Source organism: Mirounga angustirostris, unplaced genomic scaffold, assembly GCF_029215605.1.
Source record: "Mirounga angustirostris isolate CCGP_5_RB_7025 unplaced genomic scaffold, mMirAng1.0.hap1 SCAF_6, whole genome shotgun sequence".
Taxonomy (NCBI): domain Eukaryota; kingdom Metazoa; phylum Chordata; class Mammalia; order Carnivora; family Phocidae; genus Mirounga; species Mirounga angustirostris.
In genome coordinates, this window is record NW_026991714.1 from 67550128 (window position 1) to 67572058 (window position 21931).

Here is a 21931-nt window from a genome sequence, read left to right on the forward strand (position 1 = left end):
GAGCGGGCCCGAGTTCTCGGTTCCTCCGGGGCGGAGATTGGGAGGCCGCCATTTTCACTCTCCGCCTCCAAAGCTGTATGGAAAGCTCGCAGGGAACAAAAGCCCCGGAGAGCAAACCCGAGCAGATTACTTAGCCGGGAGGGGGCAAGGGTGGGGCAATTCCGCCTCCGGCAGAGAAATTTGGAAGCCACGGCAACAGGCCCCTCCCCAGAAGATCAGCGAGAACAGCCACCCAAGACCAAGTTTACCGATCAATGAGAACGGCAGAACTCCAGCGCTAAGGGACTACTGCACATAGAATTCACGGCTTTTTTACCATGATTCCTTAGTCTTTTAAAGTTAATTTTTTTTTAACTGCCTTTTTGTCTTTTTATTTCTTTTTGAATTTTTCTTTTTCCCTTTTTCAAACAACATCTTATCAATCCCTTTTTTTAAAAAAAAACATTTTTATTTTTCATTTTTAGAGTCATATTCTATCCCTTCATAGTAGTTACCCATATGTTTGGCTTATATATATAAGTTGTTCTCTCTTTAAAATTTTGAGATAGTTTCTTCTAACAGATTAAAATATACCCTAAATCTCTAGTATATGGTGTTTTCTATTCCCCTGCCTGATCACATCCTCTCCCTTTTTTTTTCTTTTTTTAAATCCTCTTTCTTTTTTCAAACAACTTCTTATCAATTCCTTTTATAAAATTTTTTATAATTTCCATTTTTACAGTCATTTTCCATCTCTTCATCATATCAACCCTTATTTTTGTACATATATAAGTTTTTCTTTCTTTAAAATTTTGGGAGACACTTTCTTCTAAAAGACCAAAACACACCCCAAATCTAGTGTGTGGCACTGATCTATATACCATATAGATCATATTTGATGACATTCTGGTTTTTCTTTTGTTGTTGTTGTTTTGTTTTGTTTGTTTTTGTTTTTATCTTTATCTTTTTCTTTTTTTTTCTTTTTCTTTTTTCTCTCTTTCCCCTTCTTATCCCACTGCTTCAGGTCTTTTCTGATTTGTTTAGAGTATATTTTCTGGGGACGTGGTTACTCTGCTAGCATTTTGTTCTCTCATTAATCTATTCTCCTCTGCACAAAATGACGAGACGGAAAAAATCACCTCAACAAAAAGAACAAGAGGCAGTACCGACTGCCAGGGACCTACTCAATACGGACATTAGTACGATGTCAGATCTAGAGTTCAGAATCATCACTTTAAAGATACTAGCTGGGCTTGAAAAAAATATGGAAGTTATTAGAGAAACTCTTTCTGGAGAAGTAAAAGAGCTAAAATCCAACCAAGTAGAAATCAAAAAGGCTATTAATGAGGTGCAATCAAAAATGGGGGCGCTAACTGCTAGAATAAATGAGGCAGAAGAGAGAATCAGTAATATAGAAGATGAAATGCTGGAAAATAAAGAAGCTGAGAAAAAGAGAGATAAACAACTACTGGATCATGAGGGCAGAATTCGAGAGATAAGCGATACCATAAGACGAAACAACATTAGAATAATTGGGATCCCAGAAGAAGAAGAAAGAGAGAGAGGGGCAGAAGGTATAATGGAGCAAATTATAGCAGAGAACTTCCCTAATTTGGGGAAAGAAACAGGCATGAAAATCCAGGAAGCACAGAGAACCCCTCTCAAAATCAATAAAAATAGGTCAACTCCCCGACATCTAATAGTAAAACTTACGAGTCTCATAGACAAAGAGAAAATCCTGAAAGCAGCTCGGGAGAAGAGATATGTAACCTACAATGGTAGAAACATTAGATTGGCAACAGACCTATCCACAGAGACCTGGCAGGCCAGAAAGGACTGGCAGGATATATTCAGAGCACTAAATGAGAAAAATATGCAGCCAAGAATACTCTATCCAGCTAGGCTGTCATTGAAAATTGAAGGAGAGATAAAAAGCTTCCAGGACAAACAAAAACTAAAGGAATTTGCAAACACAAAACCAGCCCTACAGGAAATCTTGAAAGGGGTCCTCTAAGCAAAGAGAGACCCTAAAAGCAACATAGACCAGAAAGGAACACAGACAATATACGGTAACAGTCACCTTACAGGCAATACAATGGCACTAAATTCCTATCTTTCAATAGTTACCTTGAATGTAAATGGGCTAAATGCCCCAATCAAAAGACACAGGCTAACAGACTGGATTAAAAAACAAGATCCATCGATATGCTGTCTGCAAGAGACTCATTTTAGACCCAAAGACACCCCCAGATTGAAAGTGAGGGGGTGGAAAACCATTTACCATGCTAATGGACACCAAAAGAAAGCTGGGGTGGCAATCCTTATATCAGACAAATTACATTTTAAACCAAAGACTGTAATAAGAGATGAAGAAGGACACTATATCATACTTAAAGGATCTATCCAACAAGAAGATCTAACAATTGTAAATATCTATGCCCCTAACATGGGAGCAGCCAATTATATAAGGCAATTAATAACAAAAGCAAAGAAACACATCAACAACAATACAATAATAGTGGGGGACTTTAACATCCCCCTCACTGAAATGGACAGATAATCTAAGCAAAAGATCAACAAGGAAATAAAGACTTTAAATGACACACTGGACCAAATGGACTTCACAGACATATTCAGAACATTCCACCCCAAAGCAACGGAATACACATTCTTCTCTAGTGCCCATGGAACATTCTCCAGAATCGATCACATCCTAGGTCATAAATCAGGTCTCAACCGGTACCAAAAGATTGGGATCATTCCCTGCCTATTTTCAGACCACAATGCTTTGAAACTAGAACTCAATCCCAAGAGGAACGTTGGAAAGAACTCAAATACATGGAGGCTAAAGAGCATCCTACTGAAGAATGAATGGGTCAACCAGGAAATTAAAGAAGAATTAAAAAAATACATGGAAACCAATGAAAATGAAAACACAACTGTTCAAAATCTTTGGGATGCAGCAAAGGCAGTCCTAAGAGGAAAGTATATAGCAATACAAGCCTTTCTCAAGAAACAAGAAAGGTCTCAAGTACACAACCTAACCCTACACCTAAAGGAGCTGGAGAAAGAACAGCAAATAAAGCCTAAACCCAGCAGGAGAAGAGAAATCATAAAGATCAGAGCAGAAATCAATGAAATAGAAACTAAAAGAACAGTAGAACAGATCAACAAAACTAGGAGCTGGTTCTTTGAAAGAATTAACAAGATTGATAAACCCCTGGCCAGACTTATCAAAAAGAGAAGAGAAATGACCCAAATCAACAAAATCATGAATGAAAGAGGAGAGATCACAACCAACACCAAAGAAATACAAACAATTATAAGAACATATTATGAGCAACTCTATGCCAGCAAATTAGATAACCTGGAAGAGATGGATGCATTCCTAGAGATGTATCAACTACCAAAACTGAACCAGGATGAAATAGAAAACCTGAACAGACCTATAACCACTAAGGAAATTGAAGCAGTCATCAAAAATCTCCCAAAAAACAAAAGCCCAGGGCCAGATGGCTTCCCAGGGGAATTCTACCAAACATTTCAAGAAGAATTAATACCTATTCTTCTGAAACTGTTCCAAAAAATAGAAACGGAAGGAAAACTTCCAAACTCATTTTATGAGGCCACCATTACCGTGATCCCCAAACCAGACAAAGACCCCATCAAAAAGGAGAATTACAGACCAATATCCCTGATGAACATGGATGCAAAAATTCTCACCAAAATACTAGCCAATAGGATCCAACAGTACATTAAAAGGATTATTCACCATGACCAAGTGGGATTTATCCCTGGGCTGCAAGGTTGGTTCAACATCCACAAATCAATCAATGTGATACAGTACATTAACAAAGGAAAGAACAAGAATCATATGATCCTCTCAATAGATGCAGAAAAAGCTTTTGACAAAGTACAGCATCCTTTCTTGATCAAAACTCTTCAGAGTATAGGGATAGAGGGTACATACCTCAATATCATAAAAGCCATCTATGAAAAACCTACAGCAAATATTATTCTCAATGGGGAAAAACTGAGAGCTTTCCCCCTAAGGTCAGGAACGCGGCAGGGATGTCCACTATCACCACTGCTATTCAACATAGTATTGGAAGTCCTAGCCACAGCAATCAGACAACAAAAAGAAATCAAAGGCATCCAAATTGGCAAAGAAGAAGTGAAACTCTCACTCTTTGCAGATGATATGATACTTTATGTGGAAAACCCAAAAGACTCCACCCCAAAACTGCTAGAACTCATACAGGAATTCAGTAAAGTGGCAGGATATAAAATCAATGCACAGAAGTCAGTGGCATTCCTATACACCAACAACAAGACAGAAGAAAGAGAAATTAAGGAGTCGATCCCATTTACAATTGCACCCAAAACCATAAGATACCTAGGAATAAATCTAACCAAAGAGACAAAGGATCTGTACTCAGAAAACTATAAAATACTCATGAAAGAAATTGAGGAAGACACAAAGAAATGGAAAAACGTTCCATGCTCATGGATTGGAAGAACAAATATTGTGAAGATGTCAATGCTACCTAGAGCAATCTACACATTCAATGCAATCCCCATCAAAATACCATCCACTTTTTTCAAAGAAATGGAACAAATAATCCTAAAATTTGTATGGAACCAGAAAAGACCCCGCATAGCCAGAGGAATATTGAAAAAGAAAAGCAAAGCCGGTGGCATCACAATTCCGGACTTCAAGCTCTATTACAAAGCTATCATCATCAAGACAGCATGGTACTGGCACAAAAACAGACACATAGATCAATGGAACAGAATAGAGAGCCCAGAAATGGACCCTCAACTCTATGGTCAACTAATCTTCGACAAAGCAGGAAAGAATGTCCAATGGAACAAAGACAGTCTCTTCAACAAATGGTGTTGGGAAAATTGGATAGACACATGCAGAAGAATGAAACTGGACCACTTCCTTACACCACACACAAAAATAGACTCCAAATGGCTGAAAGACCTCAATGTGAGACAGGAGTCCATCAAAATCCTAAAGGAGAACACAGGCAGCAACCTCTTTGACCTTAGCCGAAGCAACTTCTTCCTAGAAACATCGCCAAAGGCAAGGGAAGCAAGGGCAAAAATGAACTATTGGGACTTCATCAAGATAAAAAGCTTTTGCAAAGCAAAGGAAACAGTTAACAAAACCAAAAGACAACCGACAGAATGGGAGAAGATATTTGCAAATGACATATCAGATAAAGGGCTAGTATCCAAAATCTATAAAGAACTCATCAAACTCAACACCCAAAGAACAAAGAATCCAATCAAGAAATGGGCAGAAGACATGAACAGACATTTTTCCAAAGAAGACATCCAAATGGCCAACAGACACATGAAAAAGTGCTCAATATCGCTCGGCATCAGGGAAATCCAAATCAAAACCTCAATGAGATACCACCTCACACCAGTCAGAATGGCTAAAATTAACAAGTCAGGAAACGACAGATGTTGGCGGGGATGCGGAGAAAGGGGAACCCTCCTACACTGTTGGTGGGAATGCAAACTGGTGCAGCCACTCTGGAAAACTGTATGGAGGTTCCTCAAAAAGTTGAAAATAGAGCTACCATATGATCCAGCAATTGCACTACTGGGTATTTACCCCAAAGATACAAAAGTAGGGATCCGAAGGGGTACGTGCACCCCGATGTTTATAGCAGCAATGTCCACAATAGCCAAACTGTGGAAAGAGCCAAGATGTCCATCGACAGATGAATGGATAAAGAAGATGTGGTATATATATACAATGGAATATTATGCAGCCATCAAAAGGAATGAGATCTTGCCATTTGCAATGACGTGGATGGAACTGGAGGGTATTATGTTGAGTGAAATAAGTCAAACAGAGAAAGACATGTATCATATGATCTCACTGATATGAGGAATTCTTAATCACAGGAAACAAACTGAGTGTTGTTGGAGTGGGGGGTGGGGTGGGAGGGATGGGGTGACTGGGTGATAGACACTGGGGAGTGTATGTGCTCTGGTAAGCGCTGTGAATTGTGCAAGACTGTTGAATCTCAGATCTGTACCTCTGAAACAAATAATGCAATATATGTTAAGAAAAAAAGAAGAAGAAGAAGAAGAAGGTAGCGGGAGGGGAAGAATGAAGCGGGGGAAATCGGAGGGGTAGACGAACCATGAGAGACGATGGACTCTGAAAAACAAACAGGGTTCTAGAGGGGAGGGGTGTGGGAGGATGGGTTAGCCTGGTGGTGGGTATTTAGGAGGGCACATTCTGCATGGAGCACTGGGTGTTGTGCACAAACAATGAATCATGGAACACTTCATCTAAAACTAATGTTGTAATGTAAGGGGATTAACATAAGAATAAAAAAAATTAAAAAAAAAAAAAAAAGAAATGGGCAGAAGACACGCATAGACATTTTTCCAAAGAAGACATCCAGATGGCCAACAGACACATGAAAAGATGCTCAACATCACTCATCATCAGGGAAATACAAATCAAAATCACAATGAGATGGCACCTCAGACCTGTCAGAATGGCTAAAATAAAAAATACGAGAAACAAGAGATGTTGGCAAAGATGCAGAGAAAGGGGAAGCCTCTGACACTGTGGGTGGGAATGCAAACTGGTGCAGCCACTCTGGAAAACAGTATGGAGGTTCCTCAAAAAGTTAAAACAGAACTACCCTATGACCCAGTAATTTCACTACTAGGTATTTACTCAAAGGATGCAAAAGTACTGATTTGAAGGGGCACCTGCACCCCAATGTTTATAGCAGCATTATCAACAACAGCCAAATTATGGAAAGAGCTCAGATGTCGATTGACAGATGAATGGATAAAGAAGATGTGGTGTATATATACACAATGGACTATTACTCAGCCATCAAAAAGAATGAAATCTTGCCATTTGCAACGATATGGATGGAGCTAGAGTGTATTATGCTAAGCAAAATAAGTCAGTCAGAGAAATACTGTGATTTCAGTCATATGTGGAATTTAAGAAATAACAGATGAACATAGGGGAAGGGAAAAAAAAAAAAAAGAGGGAGGCAAACCATAAAGAGACTCATAACTATAGAGAAAAAACTGAGGGTTGATGGAGGGAAATGGGTGGGGGGATGGGTGGTGGGTGTTAAGGAGGGCACTTGTGATGAGCACTGGGTGTTATAGGTAAGTGATGAATCACTAAATTCTACTCCTGAAACCAGTATTACACTATATGTTAACTAACTGGAATTTAACCAAAACCTTTAAAAAAAAGATGCTCAGAGATCTATAAGAAAAGAACACAGGTAAACAATTTAATGATATCAGGAAAACAATACAAACAAAATGAGATGCTCAAAAAGAGACAGAAAATGTAAAAAAGAAACAAGCAGGTATTTGGAGCTAAACATATAGTATAGTAACTGATAATAATATAGTAACTGAATGAAGAATTCAACAGAGAGCTTCAACAACAGACTTCACAAAGCATAAAAAAAAAATAAGTGAACTGCAAGACAGATCAATTGATATTATCCAACCAGAGATAAAAGAAAAATGAGTGAAAAAGAGTGAAGAAAGCCAAATAATCTATAGGATACCAAGAAAAGAACCAATTTTCAAATTATTGAAGGTCCAAGAAGGAAAGGGGGGGGGGGGAGAAGGACAGAAAAGAAATTTTGTAAAGAAAATGAGAACTTCCCAAATCTGAAGAGAGACTTGTGTATCCAAGTTCATGAAACTCACAAGCCAGTAAACAAAAATCAAAGAGATCCTCTCCAGGACACATAATAAAACTGTCAAAAATCAAAGACAAGGACAGAATCTTAGCAGCAAGAGAGTGGGTGGGGAAAAAAGCTTGTAACTTACAAGGGAATTGCCATAAGGCCATCAGCAGATTTCTAAGTAGAAACTTTATGGCCCTGGAGAGAGTAGGAAGATATACTCAAAGAGCTGGGGAAAATATTGCCAATGAAGCATACCTTATGTGGCAAAACTGCCCTTCAGAAATGAAGGAGCAATAAAGGCTTTCCCAGACAAACAAGAGCTGAAGGAATTTCTTACCACTAGACTTGCCCTACAAGAAATGACGGAAGGTAGTGTTCAAGCTGAAATGAAAAGGTGCTAGGTAGTAACATGAAAATATACAACACAGTGATAAAGGAAAAAATATAGTCAAACTTGGAATACTCTAAAAATGTAATATGGTGGGCTATTAACCACTGACCTCTATGTAAAGGTTAAAGAACGAGAGTATTAAAAAGAACTACAGCTCCACTAACATTAATGTTAATGGAAATACAATATAGAGAGAGGTAAATTATGTCATTAAAAACATAAAAGGGGGGAGAATAAAATGGTAGAGTTTTGTTGTGATAAAAATTATCAGTGTAAAATAGATTGTGATAGCTAGCCTCATAGTAACCACACAGCTAAAAGCTGTAAGAGATTCACAAAATATAAAGAGAATTGAAGCACAGCACTATGGAAAATCATCAATTCACAATGGAAAGCATCAAGAGAAGAAAAAAGGAAGAGGGAACTACAAAACAACCAGAGAACAATAAGAAGGCATTAGTAAGTCCTTACCTATCAATAATTACTCTAAATAAAAATGGATTGAATTCTCTGATCAAAAGAGATGACTATGAACAGTTATATACCAACAAATTGGTTAACCTAGAAGAAATAGATAATTTACCAGAAACATAGAACCTACCAAGTCTGAATCAGGAAGCACAAATAACAATCAAGGACACTAAATCAGTAATCAAAAACTTCCCAACAAAGAAGAATCCATGACTATTCAGTTTCCTTGGTGAATTCTACCAAACATTAATGAAGAATTAATGCCAATCTTGTTTAAACTCTTACAAAAACCCTGAAGAGGGCACACCCCCCAAACTCATTTTACAGCATTAGTCTGATACCAAAGCTAGATAAGAACACTACAAGAAAACTACAGACCAATATCCCTGGTGAATATAGATGCAAGAGTTCTCCACAAAATACTAGCAAACCAAATTCAACAGCACATTAAAAGGATTATAAAATATAATCAGGCAGGATATATCTCTGGGATGCAAGGATAGTTCAATATACACAAATCAGAAAATAAGATATATCCCATTAACTGAAGGATAAAAATCACGTGATCACCTCAACAGATGCAGAAAAAGCATGTGACAAAATATACAACATTCTCTGATGATAAAAATGTTCAACAAATTGGGTAGAGAAGGAACATACCTCAACATAATAAGGACCATATATGACAAGTTCACAGCTAACATCATCATACTCAATGGTGAAAAGTTGGAAGCTTTTCCTCTAAGATCAGAAACAAGACAAGAGTGCCTACTCTCTCCACTCCTATTAAACATAGTACTGGAAGTCCAGCAAGAGTAATCAGGCAAGAAAAAGAAACAAAAGTTATCCGAATCAGAAAAAAAGAAGTAAAATTGTCTTTCTTTTCAGATGATATAATCTTATACACAGAAAATTCTAAAGGATTCGTCAAAAATATCCTAAAACTAATAATCAAAATACAGAAATCAGTTGCATTTCTGTAACAACAAAAAATCTGAAAAAGAAATAAAGAAAACAATCCCATTCTTAATAGCCTCAAAACAATAAAATATGTAGGAATATCGGTAACCAAGAAGGTCAAAGATCCACACACTGAAAGCTGCAATTTTTAAAAATCAAGGTACAGCTGACGTACAATGTTATATTAGTCTCTGGTATACCACATAGGATTTGACAATTCTATACAATATACTATGCTCACCACAATAAATGTTCTTACCATCTGTCACCATACAACATTATTACAACATATATTCCCTATGCTATACTTTTCATCTCCAAGTTTGTACCTTTTAATCCCCTTCACCTATTTTGCCTATTCCCAAAGCCCCTACCCTCTGGCAACCACTAGATTGTTCTATTTATGAATCTGTTGTGTTTGTTCATCTTTTTTCAGACTGAACATATAAATGAAACCATACAGTATTTGTCTCTTATTTCACTTAGCATTAATACCCTCTGGGTCTAATCCATGTTGTTGCAAATGGTAAGATGCCATTCTTTTCTATGGCTGAGTAATATTTCATTACATATATGTACCACCCCTTTATTCATTCATCTATCATCCAACATTTAGGTTGCTTCCATATATTCACAGTTATAAATAATGCTGCAGTAAACACAGGTGTGCATATATCTTTTCAAATTAGTGTTTTTATTTTCTTTGGGTAAATAACCCAGTAGTGGAATTACTGAATCATATGTTATTTTTATTCTTAATTTACCTCCCTACTGTTTTCCATAGTGATTGCACCACAATTTATATTCCCACCAACAGAGGTTCCCTTTTTCTCCATATCCTTGCCAACACTGTTATTTCTTGTCTTTTTGATATTAGCCATTCTGACAGGTGTGAGGTGATACTTCATTGTGGCTTTGATTTGCATTTCACTGAGGATGAGTGATTTGAGCATTCATAGGTCTATGGGCCATCTCTATGTCTTCTTTGGGAAAAATGCCTATTCAGGTCCCCTGTCCATTTTTTAATTGGATTATTTGGGGGCTTTGGTGTTGAGTTGTACAAGTTCTTTATATATTTTGGATATTAACCCCTTTTCAGATACATCATTTGCAAATATTTTCTCCCATTCAATAGGTTGCCTTTTCATTTTGTTGATGGTTTCCTTTGCTTTAAATATTCTCACTGCAAAAAAAGTAGTAGTAATTCTGTGACATGATGGAAGTGTCCATCATTTCAAAAAATTCTGAGTGGTGAAACTTCCTGGCAAGTCAAATTGATAGGACAGATGCTTAATAATTCAAATTCTTAAAGGGTACAGCCATTGAAACTTAAAGCATGATTCATTATTTGTTAAAATCTACCTCTGAAATTGTGACTTTATTTCCAACAGAGAGCTCTGAAGCTCTCTTGAAATCAATGCTTCTACCGAGCTCAGGGAAATTTACAGTGAAAAATAAATACAATCTTAGAGTGTATTCAATTCACATTTCAAGTTTGAGTCTGAACATTTAAATAAACGGTCAATATTCTCCTGGAAGGGGGCGCCTGGGTGGCTCAGTCGTTAAGCGTCTGCCTTTGGCTCAGGTCATGGTCCCAGGGTCCTGGGTTCGAGCCCCACGTCAGGCTCCCTGCTCAGTGGGAAGCCTGCTTCTCCCTCTCCCACTCCCCCTGCTTGTGTTCCCTCTCTTGCTGTGTCTCTCTCTGTAAAATCTTAAAAAAAAAAAAAAATTCTCCTGGAGGAATTCTAGAGCAGTGGTTCCAGGACCAGCAGCATCAAGCTTCACCTAGGGACTTGTTAGAAATGTGAACTCCCCAGCTATAGCGGCTGAAACTGAGACCCCTTGTTTTAGCAAGCCTCCTAGGTGATTCTCTTGCCCACAAAAGCTTGATAATCATGGTCCTTAGCATTTCAATATGAAATGCCCTAACAAAATAGTAGAGGTAATGTCAAGTGCTTTCTAATTACACTTAGTCTGGAAATGGGGAATGCTGCCTGCCTTGGGTAGCTGCACGGGATGGGACCCAGCAACTCAGCCATGCGTTGGCTAAAAAGCCATGTCAACAGAGAGGGAGCCAAACCATGAGAGACTCTTGACTCTGGGAAACAAACTGAGGGTTGTGGAAAGGGAGCTGGGTGATGGGCATCAAGAAGAGCACATGATGTGATGAGCACTGGGTGTTATATGCAACTAATGAATCACTGAACACTACACCAAAAACTAATGATGAACTACTATATGTTGGGTAATTGAATTTGAATTTAAAAAAATAAAGAGCCATGTCAAAATAGGGCACAAGTCTCTGTTGGAGAGATAACACCTAAAGAAGGAAAAAGCAATGCAATACTTTATTGATACTTCCATTCCCCATATCCTCTTTTTGTTTGCACCCATTCTCAGTTTTATGATCTTGCCATTTTTATTAAATCTGCTTACTTCCGTGGAGTGAATAATTTTGGTGGATTTCAAAAACAGGGTTGGTTGGCATGTGGGTCTAATGGATTCTTATCTGAAATTTATTTAAATAGAAATCTCTTAACAAATATTTATGACCAGATCCTGGTGATGCTGAATGGGAAACACTAGAATGTGTAACTACTATCTCAGTGGCCTAAGACATATCGATTTATATGATCCTTGGCCAAACTGTCCCAGAGCCCAAACTGTGTCCCATATGCTGGGGCTTAGGGAGGTTAGGGTGACTTCGGAATACAATGAGGAAAGAGATCCTTCTTTCACTGATGTGAAACAGCTGCACTTCATCTTCTTGTCAAGAAGCAAAGCCTTGAAGTCACTGCTACCCTGTATTTATTAAAAGTTTAATTCAGAGGGGCGCCTGGGTGGCTCAGTTGTTAAGCGTCTGCCTTCAGCTTGGGTCGTGATCCCAGGGTCCTGGGATCGAGCCCCGCATCGGGCTCCCTGCCCTGTGGGAGGCCTGCTTCTCCTTCTCCCACTCCCCCTGCTTGTGTTCCCTCTCTCGCTGTGTCTCTCTCTGTCAAATAAATAAATAAAATCTTAAAAAAAAAAGTTTAATTCAGAGAAATAACATCTGAAAATGGTTTGAGGGAGACCCAGTCCACCTACTCCGCCAGAGAGCCTCAAATATCCACCTGGATTCCGCCAAACCAGCAGAGAGAGGCAGCAAGCCCATAAGAAGAGACACTGCATCAGTCCCTTACAAACTGCATTTGTGAACCATGCTTCCACGTGTTGTCATTCCCTATGTAGGGAAGCTATAGAAAATAACCCTGTGAAATGAGTCACAGCATTTCAGGTAAGAATGCTCATTGTATTATTGAATCCTTTTTATAAAATCCTTAGGGAAGTTTTGTCTCATCTAGGTATGTTTCTCTTGAACAATAAGTTTTCATCTTAGAAATACTGAAATTTGTAACAAACTGTATTTCCCTATATATGTCAGCTCAGATTAAATTTGAGGTATCTTGAAGGTGTATATGTAAATATACATATACATGCATTTACACACACACACTCTCTCTCTCTCACTCTCTCTCTCTCTCTTACAGGTTTCCCCCACTATCCAAAAGTAGAGTTGCTATGAAACCTTCCATAAGCCAAAATAGCATAAAGCAAAGAGGAAAAATTTTTGAGCATTCCCAGACCCCCAAAAATAACCTCTGTTAGGCTTTTCTGATACTGTAGGACACATCTTGCTAATGGATGCACAAACTAAGTCAAGAAAAAGCACAGACGCTTGCTCACAGATAACAGCCCAAAGCTCTGGTGGCCTGATGCTGAGATGCTGCATGTGGGTCCCAGGGCAGGAGCTGGGGGGGGGGGGGGCTCTCACTGCTCCAGGTGTTGCCCCATAACAGCTCGCTGCAAAATGGACTCTGAAGGCTATTTCTGCTTCTGGCTTTTTTTCATAAAAGTGAAAATGCTCTCTGGATTTCTTTCACTTAGCTAGCAAAAACAGGTACGAATATAGATCTTTTGTAAAAGCAACATGGTGTAACACGAACTTTCAAAAAGCAGGGGATACACCTGTACACATCAATATTTGCACTCTACACAGCACCTGGAAAATGCCCTGCACCCAGTAAATATGCGGCATTAGCTGGTCAGCTGACGAATCCACCTGCCCATTTCCAGCACTGTTTCCAGAGATGCAAGCTGGAGCAACGGCTTTACTCAATACACCAGAAATGTATAAAAAGAGAGGCTATAATTAAAGAATTACCTGTAAAACTGTATTTTTTATTTCGGAAATAGCTTTATCTCTGATATCCTCAAGCTGCTTCAGTGCCTGGGTGGCTTGCTGTAACTGTTCTTTACAAAATTCATCTAGAGAATATGTTCGAGACCTATCCAGCTAATTAAATGACAGTAAACGTTGAGTGTTGCAAAGTCAAAGTTCATTACAAAAAAAAGAGATATAAAGTATTATGGTCACACCCTCATGTCATAAAGAGCATATTTTACCCTTCCTTTTGTATACATTATGCTTTATATACCAAATGCTTTTCACATTCTTCAAATCCAAGCACCAGTAGTTAAACTAAATCTTGATAAAAGACAGAAAAATACATTCTCGTTTTAATTGTAACTAAGATTAAGCCTCAGCAGAAAAATTCAAAACTCGATGTATTTTTGAAATATCTATGAACCCAGGGGAACCACCAAATCCAGGAATTGCTTTTACCTTTGAAATCCCAATTATGTGTTAAGACTTAAAAACACGAGCACTGGGCGCCTGGGTGGCTCAGTTGGTTAAGCGACTGCCTTCAGCTCAGGTCATGATCCTGGAGTCCCGGGATCGAGTCCCACATCGGGCTCCCTGCTCGGCAGGGAGTCTGCTTCTCCCTCTGACCCTCCTCCCTCTCATGCTCTCTGTCTCTCATTCTCTCTGTCTCAAATAAATAAAAATAAAAATCTTTAAAAAAAAACAACACGAGCACTAAATGTGGGATAAAGAGGCTAAAATTACATAATCCAAGTGACATGCATGTTCTACTGAGCTCATTCGAAATGTGGCCTGGAGAAATTCCAACTCCTATGCTACCAAGCCCTGCCATACACAAACAACGTATAGCCCAGCATCCTTCCTCTTTCAGAATTTTCTCATTTTTCCCACATTCTGTTAATTCTCTTGCCAAAATACATTTTCATCAATAAATAGCAGACATCTTTATCCCTAGTTATACTGCAATGTTTTATAAATGTACACTTCCCTCAAAAAAAAAATAGAAAAGTGCTGTTCTAGCCTTAAAATTCTGGATTAACTCTTTCTTTGTGTTCTCCTTCTCCTGGTCCCGTATCTGTCTACCAGGTCCTGATTTTTCCAGTACATGTGTCTCAAAATCTCCCTTCCTTTCTGATCTCACTGCTAACCTCCTACCTGAAGCCATCCTTGCTCACACCTGCATTATTCTAGCACTCTATTAGCAATCTCTTTAACTCTGTATCTCCTTGCTTTTAGTTTTTCCCATAAACCAACATCACATTGATTTTCCTACAATAACATGTTCAGAAACTTTCATTAATTGTTAAGAATATGGGGTGCCTGGATGGCTCAGTCGGTTAAGCCTCTGCCTTCGGCTCAGGTCATGATCTCAGGGTCCTGGGATCAAGCCCCACATCAGGCTCTCTGCTCATCAGGGAGCCTGCTTCTCCCTCTCCCTACTGCCCGCTACCCCCCGTGCTTGTGCTCTATCTCTGTCAAATAAATAAATAAAATCTTTAAAAAAAAAATAGGTCTCAGGGTGCCTGGATGGTTCTGTGGATTGAGCATCTGACTCCTGATCTCAGCTCAGGTCTTGATCTCAGGGTTGTGAATTCAAGCTCCACACTGGGCTCCACACTGGGCAAGGAGGAGGCTACTTTAAAAAAAAAAAAAAAAAAAAAAAGGATAGTTCTCAATGTTTACTCTGCATAGGAAATCACCAAGCGGGCTTGCAAAAGTGTAGATTACTAGCACCATTCACCGCACTTTCTCCAAAAGGGGTAGGATACAAATTTACATTTTTATTAAGCCTTCAAAATACTGCGTCCCCCAACGCAATCATTCTTGAACCCCAAGTCCCAACTCTTTAGCTGGTTCTGTGGTTTTAGATAAATCACTGTCTCTCTAGGACTTGGTTTCTCAGTTGAAAGGGAAGGTCTGGATACAATGATCCACGTGTGCCCTGCGCCATACAGTTCCAGACACCCAGCCCCTGCACAGTGCCGGTTCATCCCGGCAGAACACTGGCACCCGCACGCACTCCACTCTAACTTCTGAACGGTCCCTTGTCCGCACTCCTGCCCTTGCTTCATCCTCTCTGCCTCCTTCTTGTCAATCCTCATTGGTACCTGCATCCCCAGCAGTCCTAACATACAAGTGGCCACCCTCTGATTCCTGACCTCCATATCTCAGGTTCTCCTGGCTATGAAACTCTGTTCTCCCTCCAATTGGCCCTGGTCTTTCCAGACAATCTCAGAAACTCCTATTCTTGCTAACTTTCTTCACAACCCCCACTAGGAGTGCCCCAGCCCTAATGCCCAGGTTCCGCTCCTACTTCTCCCTTATTCTGTTATTCTTGGCCCAACATTCAAGACCCAACCTAACTTTCATATCAAACATATATTGAAAAGAGGACACGTTCTGCATGGAGCACTGGGTGTTATACGCAAACAATGAATCATGGAACAGTACATCAAAAACTAATGATGTAATGTATGGTGATTAACATAACATAATTAAAAAAAAACATATTGAATGCTTTACTCACATTCTGCTGCCTGGCTATTCCAATCCACCGTGGCCTAGCTCATAATGTGCTTCCTTCATGAAACATGCCCTGACTTTAACTGCTTCCTCTGAATATCTGAGGCAAGAATATTTTACAAGTATTTTACAGGTATTGTGTGCCAGGAAACCTCCCTTGCCTTATATTTTGCTAACTGGCTAGTTACAATGAACAGAAAAACCGAGGGACTACCTCTGGAATTAGCAATCATTTTTAAATGTAAAGAATTATCTCTTCCAATAAACTGTAAGCAAAATAAAAATAGCAGTAACTCATTTTTAGTTTGTATCATCTCCTTTGCATATAATAATTAACAAATATTTACAAATTGTCTGGAAAGCTCTGTTCCCTTCCTCTTGACATTCTGGGGGAAGCTGATAGGGTCTAAGGTCACTCCGTTAGCATTACCATCCAGCAGGCATGGGCATTCACAGATATTCCGAAGTCTCCTCTGCCTTATTGCCCACCATTAACCAATAAATTCTGCCCCAAATTCACTCATAAAACAACCTAATATAGCTGCCCAACCAGTCTCCTAAAATAAAACCATATCAAAAATACTCCTCTATGAAATGTGTCCTTAACTTGAATGGTAATCCTCTTGAAACAGTCATCTCAATATAGCTATAAAAAATGTACTTGATCTGTAGTGATTAATTCATCTTTCTTCATTATTTATTCACTCAAAGACTATTTATTAAGCATCTATCATGTATCAGCCACTGTATATAATCAATTCTAAAAGTAAGCTACTGATTTATAAGTATTAAACTTATTGTGTATAGTCAACACAATTTTTGAGTTGATGATCAAATTTATAACTTGTCCACATCCTTTTACTATTTTTAAGTCTAGGTGACTATCAATTTTACTTTTCAGTACCTTCCTCACTCAGTGAGTAAATGAAGTAAAAGCTGCTGGAATCCTGTTCAATTGTATATTAAACACTTAAAACATACACTTCTATGTACTTTAACCTCTTTAAAAGAACTATTCTATATAATCTGAATTAAATCATCCACTAAGAAGGTCACCCTTTCTTAGAATTGTGGAACAGATGAATTCATAAATTTAACCAAAACCTCTGGGTTGTAACTCATGACAATTTCTTGACAGGCTATTATTGAGAGACTAGCTGGTAACTATCAATTGTAGTTGAGATAATTCTTTATAAATGATATTACATATTTAGAGTTTTGAAAATAGAGAAAAGACCTCATAACAGACTTTGGTTGAGTTTAGGGAAGAAATTATGTATAAGGAATGTTGTTAATTATTAAAAATGACTATCCAGGGGAATAATGTTCTTTGCAAGTATTTTAGAACATGAGTTCTAATCATGATCCATTTACTGATGGATCTAGCAGTATGAATTCCTTCGACTCAAAACTCTATTTGTCTTCCTGGTTTCCATATACAAACACTAGCGTACAGCAGTGCACTTCTACCCACCTTTATGAGGCATATGGCAGATGGATGGTCTTCGTGTTCGTTACCTTTTTTGATATCAACTGCATCTTCACAAAGTCCCTTTATATAAAGCAAACAGCCTTGAAATAACTCATCGGCCCAAAAAAGATGGCGGTACAAAAACGACCTGAAAGTTAAAAGAATTTCCAGACTTATCTCCCATTCAAAAATGAGTACAGTGAATTTAGAGGTACCCAGTATAATTTGTTTTGTATCCATATGAGGTTTGTTTGGCTGGTAATGCTGAAAGCAAGGCTGTGTACAGGGTGCGTTGAGTAGGAACAAAATAGGGGAGACAAGGGATGACGTTACGAGTTTATGCCACTGAGTTCTAGTAATTCTGAAATAGTAGGCAGTGACACGTTTCTTAAATTCTCCAACCAGCCAAATTCTAGAGAAGACAGGCCCTTCTCTTTCCTCAGCGCCTTCCTACTGTCTGGTTGTGGTCACAAAGGTGAGACAGACCACTGCCAACAACACAAGACAGACCGAGGGAGAAAGGAGCAGAATGGGAGAGAGAAGGCTCCAGAAAAACTGGATCAAGAAAAGCAAACTTCCCTGTACAACAGTGTATAAAGAACAGGGGGTCTTCTGCCCTTCACTGATCCCTTGTGGGGTGGCTGATTTTATGGCTGATTTCTGTATTTTACACAAAAAATATAATTATCAGAAATTAACCCCTTCCTGGCTTCCCATTTTACTGGCCAAAGCTTTATATACCGTGAGGCTAGTGAAGCTTAAGTTCCATGGGCCCTTTATTCTCGCTGCCTGTCCCAAAGCCTTGTGCTGTCTGTCTCAAAGAAGGCCTCCTCACTACACACACCTCACGTAACCTGAGCTACTCACAGAGGTGGAATTGGTTCATGACATTCCCGAGTATCTAGTACGGGGAGGAAAAGAGATCACAAAAGACAAATGGCACATTCCAGAAAGTGAAACACCACAAAAATCAGACCCAATCTTGATAAGAGAATGATGATCAAAAGTCACACAGTAATGAATTCACATTACTCAACACTGTTTAACGCTTTCTTTTCTTCCCTTAAAAAATATAATTGATTTTATTTGCATATTTTAACACAGCTATGAGGAAACTAGGGAGGGTGCATTATAAAAATAATGAACAGTGGGGAAAGCATGAAAAAATTTAGAATTGTGATGGTGAGATCTGACAAGAGAAAAATAATGCATCATCTGATGACTATTCAAGCATAGGGGCTATGAGGAACTCACCAACAAATTCCATTCTATTATAACAGAAAACTAACTACATTCTCCAAAACTTTACTCACAAGATAGAACTTCTTGGTAATTAAAAATACACCACAGAAATCTATTAAAACCTAGGTCCTGGCTTCTAGAAAAATGGAGCAAGTGTACTTTTCACCATTCTTCCCTCTGAGCACAACTAAACACTGTGAACATCATACGTGAAGGGAACGTAAGACGACCCTGACAGGCAGAGAAGATGGACCAGCTAGGAATGACATGGCACTAGGGTCCTTGGGTTTTCTCGTGCCTCCTCCATCCCAGGCTTGGAGTTGGAGAAACCAGCAACCTGGAAACACCAACAGGTGCCTGCTGTCCAGCTACAGGATCAGGAAAGGGGTAGCTGAGCAGGACAGAACATTATCAACAATAACCATTCTACTCCAGCGAGATACCACAGGACACAAAGGCCACGTGGACAGTGTGGAGTTCCACCTGTGGCAAGTGGTAACCAGGCTTCCCCAGCATTCCTCTGGGGGTTTCCAGGGAAAGCGGAGTAGGGAATCAGGAATTTCACCTTCCCTGGGGGGGAGGCAAGCAAAGAAACAGAAGTCAAACAAAGAAACAGAAGACAAAACAAGGACTAAATTTCCATTTAGAACTGAAATTTAAAAACTCAATACACTGTCTCAATAGCACAATGGAATGGACAGAGAAATCAATGAACTGAAAGAACAATAGAAATTATTCAATCTGAACAATAGAGAAAAAAATAGACTGGGGAAAAAAAAAACAACAACACCTCAGACCCTCAGGGACAGCAGGACTATAAAAAAGATCCAGCATTTGTGTCTGAAGTCCTAGAAGGAGAGGAGGAGGAGGGCAGGGCTGAAAAAATACTTGAAGAAATATGGATGAAAATTTACCAAATTTGTCAAAGGATGAACAAACACAGAGGTGCAAGAAGCCAGGGTGACCTAAAACAGGATAAAGACAAAGAAACCCAACCAAGACACATCAAAGTCAACATTCTGAAAACCAAAGGCAAAAGAAAAAGTCTCGAAAGCAGCAAGAGAAGAAACATGTATAGAAGAAAAGCAATTTGAAGACCATGGAGGCCAGAAGAAAGGGGCGCACGTTTTCAAATGCTGAAAGGAAAGAACAGTCAACTCAGAGTCCTGTATTCGGCAATAACATTCCTCACTGGGAGGGAGATCAGGACACTCTCAGATAAAGGAGAAGCAAGAGATTTGCTGCCAGCAGACCTGCCCTAAAAGAATGGCTACAGGAAGTTCTCTAAACAGAGATTAAACAACAAAACAATAAAAGAAGGAACCCAAAACACTGAGAAGGAACCAAGAACATGATGAACAAACCAAACTGAACACATTTTAAAAATGCAGAGGCGCCTGGGTGGCTCCGTAGGTTAAGTGTCTGACTCTTGATTTCAGCTTGGGTCACAATCTCAGGGTTGTGAGGTGGAGCCCCCCAGTGGGCTTCACACTCAGTACAGAGTCTCCTCTCCCTCTGCCCCTCACCCCTGCTTCCATACTCTCTCTCTCTCTCAAATAAATAAACCAATCTTAAAAAACTAAAACAAAAATAAAAATCTATAGACTATCCTTCTCTTGGGTTTTATAACTTACGTTTGATGATGGAAGCAAAAATGGTAACTCTTCTGATATAGTGCCAAATGCACAGAGAGGAAATATTTAAGACAATTATACTATAAACGGAGGAGGTAAAGGGACATAAAGCTAAGGTTACTACAGTTCAAACTAATAAAATGACGACACTAGTAAACTGTGTGTTATGTATATATAATGCAACCACTAAAAAGCCACACAGAAAGAGACATTAAAAAATTCTATAGAAAAAATCCAAAAAGAATTCTAAGAAATATTCAAATAATCCACAGGAAGAAGAAACAGAAAGCAGAGAGAAGAAACAGAAACCAAAAAATAAAATGGCAAACTTAAGTCCTAATATATAAATAATTTGATTGAATGTACATGGTCTAAATACACCAATTGAAAAAAAAAAAAAAAACCCACAATGAGATCCTACCACACAGCCACCAGAATGTCTACAATGAAAAATAGTGATAATTCCAAATGGTCTCGGATGTTGCTGGTGGGTATGACAAATGGTACGATCATCTCTGAAGAAACCTGAACATGCAATTACCGTGTGACCCAGGACGGCACTCCCAGGCATTTCCCACTGAGAAATGAAGACTTCTGTTCACATGAAGGTTGATAGCAACTCTGCGTCTAACATGAAAACTGGAAGGCAGCAGCTGTCCTTCAACGAGGGGTGACTAACCACGGACCACTCGGCCCGCAGCAAAGGAATGCTGACACGGAGGCAGCAGCCTGGATGGAGCCCCACTCCCACAGACCGCAGACTGCAGGGTCCCACTGACACATTCTTGAAAAGACAAAACCATAGAAATGGAGACCTGAGTAGTGCTTGCCACGGGCTCAGGGGGTGTGGAATGGGAGGGAAGGGCAACAGGAGGGGTCCTGCCACAACAGAGGTCTGCTGTACACTCAGTACGTCAACACCACTGCGCTGGTCGCCATACCACTGTCCTACACTAGGTCTACTAGATGTTACCACTGGGAAAACAGGGCATCTCAGTATCATCTCTGTATCATTTCTCACAACTGCACTCAATCAGAGTTACCGCAAAGTAAAAAGTTCAACAACAGAATATGGCTGCTGGACATCCTGCAAAGTAGGATTAACAGCCATCTAACTGCTATGATGCAGTCATTCCCCTTCGGGAAGAAAAAGTTAAATCAAGTGACCACAGGAAGACATCCTAAGTGCTTTATAGTACTATGATTTCCTCATATCACAGATTGGCATACCGGGAAATACAGTGTTTATTATTATGTTTACATATAAATAGTGTTTAAAAATAAGATAGGTTAAATTTAATCATAAAGGGTTAAATTTTTTTTTAAAGATTTTATTTGTCAGAG

The 21931-nt window shown here is 39.1% G+C and overlaps 1 protein-coding gene across 1 annotated transcript in view; it reads right to left on the reverse strand.

Annotated features, from left to right (window-relative positions):
- The window catches only part of DNAH14 (dynein axonemal heavy chain 14), a 341596-nt gene that overhangs the window by 276039 nt on the left and 43626 nt on the right, over nucleotides 1-21931 (reverse strand). The window contains exons 11-12 of the mRNA XM_064595530.1: nucleotides 17715-17859; nucleotides 13715-13846 (exon numbers count right to left, since the gene is read on the reverse strand). Of these exons, the coding sequence (XP_064451600.1) occupies nucleotides 13715-13846; nucleotides 17715-17859 (277 nt within the window). The remainder of the gene's footprint in view (nucleotides 1-13714; nucleotides 13847-17714; nucleotides 17860-21931) is intronic.